Source organism: Ceratotherium simum, chromosome 24 (genome assembly GCF_057802395.1).
Source record: "Ceratotherium simum simum isolate JZ-2026a chromosome 24, ASM5780239v1, whole genome shotgun sequence".
Taxonomy (NCBI): domain Eukaryota; kingdom Metazoa; phylum Chordata; class Mammalia; order Perissodactyla; family Rhinocerotidae; genus Ceratotherium; species Ceratotherium simum.
The window spans coordinates 9987710-9994203 of NC_141923.1; the positions used below are offsets into that span (position 1 = coordinate 9987710).

At 48.2% G+C, this 6494-nt stretch overlaps 1 protein-coding gene across 1 annotated transcript; it reads right to left on the reverse strand.

Moving 5' to 3' along the window:
* Window positions 1–4174: 4174 nt before the first annotated feature.
* On the reverse strand, window positions 4175–4959 carry TUNAR (transmembrane neural differentiation associated intracellular calcium regulator). The gene has a single exon (XM_087447747.1). It carries the CDS (start codon window positions 4938–4940, stop codon window positions 4794–4796), a length of 147 nt encoding a protein of 48 aa, XP_087303873.1. The 5' UTR covers window positions 4941–4959; the 3' UTR covers window positions 4175–4793.
* Window positions 4960–6494: the final 1535 nt, after the last annotated feature.

The window sequence follows — 6494 nt, forward strand, 5'->3', positions numbered from 1 at the left end:
TCAGCGTCATTTGGAAAACAGTGACTCATCTGCATACTGTCCTTGAAGCTTGTTGTAAAGGCTACCGCCTCAAACCACTCTAAGGGGTCGTGGGGAAGATACAAGCAAGGCTTGGGTTGCTTTAAAGAGCAAAGCTGAGTGGTTCACAGCAAACAATGACAGTAACCTGAAGGTCCAGCAGTAAGACAATGGGGAAATACATGATGGTATATCTACACAGCAGACTACCAAACAGCCATTACAAGTGCTTTGCAAAATAGATTCATTGATATGGAAGCATATTCATGATTGTTAATGAGAAAATATTTGGGAGCAACATTCACAGCACAGTACCATTTGTGCAAATGATAATCTTCAATCTACTGTTCATGCAGAAATGTCTGGATGGCCATCTAGAATGTTTTTGGACCCAGCAAGCAACAGAGATGAGGGAAGCTGTCCACTGTAACAGGGAATGTGGGGACAATGATCTATAAAAAGTGTGACCTTCCTAAAGGCAACAGAATTTTAAAATTTCAAAGAGAATGGTCTCACCAAACAGATATGCCCGCCACCAGGTGTATAATTTATATGCTAAATATTCACCGTAGTTGCTTCTGGTGGTGATATTTGGAGATTATTTTTTTTTAATTGTATGGAATTTTAAAAAATCGTAATTCTTTTCAACTGACATGCATGTGTGATTTATGAAAAGATGAGTCAGAATAAAAGAACAGGACTGAGTTGTGTCAATCGGCCCCTTTTTGTTGTTGGCATAAAAAAGCCTCTCTCCTGCCCTCCCTACAGGAGAGGGCACCCCCAAAGTTGTGCTCTTTGGGGTTGGGGTGCCACATTCCTGAGGATAAGGTGGGGCAGAGCTCGAGATTCTTTGAGAAGCCATTTGCTTGGCTTAGAAATCACAGAAATATGCAATGAGAAAAGCCTGTGGTCCAGCCCCCAGTAATCAAAAGCCCTTTAAAAAAAAAAAAAAAAAAAAACTCCATAAACCTTTTCCCAGGCTTCCCTTGAGACCGCTGCACTCCCGAGCTGTGTGACTCTGGGACTTAATCCTGTCTGGGCCTCAATTGGCTTATTGGTTAAAAAAAGAAAAAACCTTAGGGAAAAGGTCTCTCTGCCTTGCCCCTCTCCCATCCTGTAGACTCTGTGGGACCCCAAGCCCCTCCTTTCCCATCACAGGGTCCAGGTCTCTCATATTGAACTTGAAAGTCTTTGAGGCGTCCTTTCCCCTCTACTGAACCTCAGGCCCCCTGAGGCTTGTTATCTGGGACCTTAAATGTCATTCTTCGGCTGCAAAGGTGAAGGCAGCTGGCACGGAACCCGGGCTGAACTCCTCGCCGGATGACTTCACGGTCCTGGGGCCTCTGCTAAGTCAACTCACCTTTCCAGGTCGCACTTTCTGCATCAGTTAAACGAGGTAAAAATATCTACCTGATGGGATTTGGGGGCTATTATGACCCCCCATTTACAGATGGGGAAAACCGAGGCTCACAGAGTTGGGGTGAACTGCCCACAGTCACCCAGATCATAAGAGGCAGAAATGGGATTCAGGCCCACATAGTTTCCGGCCACAGGCAAAGACCCTGCAGCTCTTAACCTCCAGGCCACACTGCCATGCATGCCTGGCCCTTCCCTGCCGGCCCTTTCTGAGCTGTTTCCCCGGGGTAGAGGTGAGAGGCATCAATTCAGCCACGCTCCCAGGCCAGCTGTACTGTGATCAAGGGGAGCCAGAGTTGGTAGGAAGCTAGCTGTGTGCTGCCAGACTCAACTAGCCAGATGGCTCCTGAGGAGCTCAGACCCACAGCCTGGGCCACGCAAGATGCTGACGGCATGTGGATGTGGAGCCAGCAGGTCTGATTCTGCTGGTTTCTAGCCGTGCAACCTTGGGAAAGTCAATTAGCCTTTTCTGAGCCCTTTTTGTCAATCTTGTACAATGGGGCTAAGCACACGCATCTCCTGGGGCTGTTGTGAGGGTCCCGTAGGAAGGATGCGCAGTGCTGGGTAAAGTACACAGGGCTCGTGTTGTTTTGGTTGTTGCTGCTGTTGCCAAGGCTGAGCTTGGCGCACTGCGACTCTGAAGACCCAGGGCCACCGGCAGCCTCTCCCTTCCACCACCCTGCAAGATGCCTTCAGATCCTGGAGGAAGCTGTGAGTTTGCCCAGCGCACATTCCTGGGTTCTGCTAAATTAGGACAGAAATAAGACAAGGTACGCCAGAGCTGTGGGAGAGAGGGCTGCTGCTCTGGGTGGCAGTCACTGAATGGGCAGCTTTATTTCCAGGCTGTGGATTAGGACAATCTAGAAGAACCATCAGGGAGCTGTTCAAGGGTTGGAAAGCCAGTTTTTCCCCTCAATAAATTTCAAATTAGTATACTTGAAAAATCACTGGGGCTTCCACAGTCTAAACAAAACAGTTTCGGTTTAACAGCATCACACTCGGTTTGTTTTTTTTAATAAAATAAAAAATATGTATAGGCAAAGGAATGACACTGAAATTTTTAAATACCGCAAAGTCAGGGAAAAAAAGGACACGGATAGTTTTTTTCCTTGCACCTTTATTGTTTACTCTGTTTACTGTTCAGAATTTTCATACAGTCTTTCTAGAATCACACAGAACCTGTGAGACAGCTCCCTCCCTCGACATTCTGTTTTATTTCTAATCCACCTCCTCTAGTCCCTCGTCCTGATTTGTGCGATATTCCACCAGTGTCCAAGGAGTTCCCAGGGATTGTTTATTTTTATGGGGGGTCTTTTATAAAGAGGGGTGCAGAGCTGGCCCCCAGCAAAGCCATCAGGCTTGTGTCCTGACCCCTGAGGGACCTTTCCTGCAAAGTCTCCACTTCTACATTTCCTCTCTGCCCAGCAGCCTCCAGGCCCTCGCTGGGCTAGGGGATCAGAGAGATCAGGGGTTCGAGTCCTGACTCACCACTAGCAGCCACGTGATCCCAGAGAAGTTTCCTGATCTCTCTGAGCCCTCCTTTCTTCTTCTACAACGTGGAGAAAAGAATCCCTATCCCACAGGTTACTGCGAGAATTTAATGACTTAAGGAATATAGTGTGTGGCACAGGGCCTGGCACACAGTATGCACTAAATGGACATCAACTTCCTTCCTTCTGGTGGGGAAGAGAAGACACCTGACGAATCAATGTCAGAGCCAGGTGCTCAGGGGCATTTGCTTTATAAAAGAGCCCGGTAACCATAGACGAGCCCAAGAAATGACTCTCTAATGGTGAAATTTCAGACACCACAACACGGGGAAGGAGAGATCTAGTGGCAGAGACCTCCTGGGCATCATTTGAACCCAACTAGGCAGGTCGCTGCTTCTTTCGCCTACAGACAAGGCTGGCGCTGGCAGAAGGAATTCGAACCCTCTTTGTAAGGCCGCGTCGCTGCAGCCAGGCAAAGGCCCGTCTCAGGGAGCTGGGAGAACAGGGCAAATTCAGATTTATTCAGCCATCCCTGCCAGGCAGGAAGCAGCTTCATGTGGGTGTAAACCAGGAGCTTTAAGAAACTCTGCAATCCTTTAGGGAGATCATCCCATCCCCTTCCAGTGCCCTTGAAGAGTCACCCGTCACAGGGGTGTCCTCCCAGCCTGAAACCCCCAGGTGAACTCTCGCAGTGGGGAGCCCGTGTCATTGACATCCCACCTAGGGAGCCCAGGCGGCTCGCTAAGCAAGGAATTACACATCTAATGCTGAGCTTCCCCCCCACACATGGCCATTAAAATCAAAATCTGATCAACGAATGGTCACGAGAATGAATAATGCTGCCGAGAAGAAGCTCAATGTTCCACCCCGCAGTGGATCTGCAGACTTAGCTGCACTTCCCCGCAACCACAGTCCTTGTTAGATTATTTCAAAGCTGATCTGTCATTCAGCCCTTGTTCATGCATAATTCTCAGTAAGGATACGGTGCATCTAAGGTCCACATGCCCACGATCGTTTTATATCTCTGATATAACAACAAAAAGCCACTCGACGGACAATCTTAAAACATGCACCAACCAAGAGTGTGGCTGGTATTATGGAAAAATGTTCTCCAGACCAAAGAGAGAGAGAGAAAAAGGTAAAAGATTAAAGATGAGAAGCAGGATTAGAATGACTACACAACAGAACATCTGCAGTCTCGGGGGCAGAGTGGTAAAACCAAGCAAGCTCGATGAATCCGGGAGCGCCTCTCCAAATATTCGGTTCATGCTAAAAAATAGAGCACATTTAGTAAAAATATATATTTATAAACCTTGATATGAACAGATACACATGTCAAGCCAATGAACAAAGAAAAATAAGTTATCTCCCCGGTATCAAATAGTTAGACACTTTTGATTAATGGGATGTCTGTCAAAGGATTGCCCCCGTGGTTTTTTGTACTAAACAGCTCATCAAGTTAAGATGTGTGTCCTGGGAGACACACTGATGAGTGGAGTCCACCCCGTTCCTCTTTTCAGATACGTGAGATCGTCAGCGATCTGGGATCGTGAATTTCTGCACCCATCTGCTCACTGACGGCCTTTTCAAAGGCTGGTCTTCCAAGCGTTCTCTCGGGCTCCCTGCCAAAGACGTTGAGTTCCTCGTTGTGTGGATGAGTTTTGTTGGAATCATTGTGCTTTAGCGTCTGCTCCTTACAGCAGGATCGGTTGATTTTTGTGACCTTGTATAAAGTTTGAAGGTGCATTTGATCGAGCAGCGTGGGTAGGTCAAGCCTGCTTGTTTGTGCAGTGTCTGGTCACTGATCTGTCGACACACAGGACTCCCATCTTCTGGCCCCCCCGAGCCTCTGAGGGCCCGCTGGGCCATTCACAGAGTGGTGTATATGTATACAAATATGATCACGATTAGGTTCAGAATGGTCCCGATAATGCCCAGCATCGCCAAGACACTCTCTTCCTTACTCTCCTTTTCTTGGCCTCCTCTGTCCTCATCGTTTCCACTCGTGATTACCATCTTGGTTGCAAATGTCTTTATCTTCCTCCCCAGGCTAACCTGTAATTGGAAAGAGGCAGCACAGAAGATTATTGTTTGTAAGCACCCTCTCCATGACCAGGCAGATCTGGAGGGTGGGGTGACTCATGCCCGGCGACTAGATCAGAGATGGGAGAAAAAAACCACCCACGGATCCAAGGGGACACGTTGCTCTTGGCCATGGAGAAAAGGCAGAGCATGGCTTAAATTTCAGCGATGACTGTCCTGACATTGGCATAGAGAGATTAGCCTAGGAGGCCAGCCTGGGCGCCAGCCACACTATTAAGCTTGTTTTGTCCCTTTTCCTTGAAGCAGAAATGGAGGCAGCTTCATAGCAGTCAAACTAAAGCACGTGCACTCTCCCACAGCAGTGGGAATGTGACACACTTTCACGTCCTGGATCACACCCAAGAAACATGCTGTCCCATGTATGCATGAAGTGTGGAGGAAGGGGTCGTAGGTGCCCCTGTTCCGAGTGCTGGCTGCGATACGGGCAAGGGTGGATGGGATCTAGGGAAGGCGATTTACTGAGACCAGACAGGGCAGTAAGGGGATGAGGAGAGCACCATGAGAAACCTCCAGCAAAACCTCCAGCAGGAGTATAAATTGGTAATCATTCTGGAAAGTTCCCTGGCACTACCTAGAAAAGTGAAGAGACACATATTCCAGAGCTGGACTGGGCACCTGCTCTCCTAGGCTCACACCCTAGAGAAATCGCTGCCCCTGTGCACCTGGAGACGTGGGCAGGAATGCTCCTACGAACTTCGTAGGTGGTAGCAGAGGACTGGAAGCCACCCAAACGCGCAGCAGGGGTGGAGCAGATGGACACGTGGTGGTCCGTGCAATGGACGTGTCCATACGATGGGAAATACGGCAGTGGAATGAATGAAATGAGGCTACACCTGACAACGTGGACGAAACCCCAACACTTACCGTACAGTAAAAAAGCACGCTGCAGAAGAACGTGTACAGTTTGAGTCAAACGGAGACACCTACTTTGATTTTGATAAAAAGCAAGGGAGTGATTAGCACAAAATCCAGGAGAGTGGGTCCCTCCAGGTGAGGGCAGAGAGGGAGGCCAATTGGGAGGAGCACCAGAGGCTTCAATGTACTGGTCATTTTCCATCTGTTAAGCTGGGTTGGGGCTACTTGGGTGTCCATTTTTATCGTCATCCTTCAGGCTGTACACGGATGTTTCAGAGATTCTTTTGCATATATGATATATTTTGCAATAACTAAGATCATTTCTTTTTATTCTCTAAGATAATGAACACGGCCATCCAGGGGCCAGTGGGCAGCTGAAGTCTTCCTTTCCACCGATTACTAATCCAAACCATAGGTAAAAAATGACCAATGTGTGTGTAATGGCAGCAGCCTGTCAACCTGATGGGATGTGACACAGACCAGGCCAGGGCCCACAGCTGCACTTCTTCCATTAGAGAACTGAGCCTTTAGAGACAGAAGGCTTTTCATGCTCCAAGGTTGTGATGGTTAATTTTGTGTCAACTTGACTGGGTCACGGGGTGCCCAGACAGT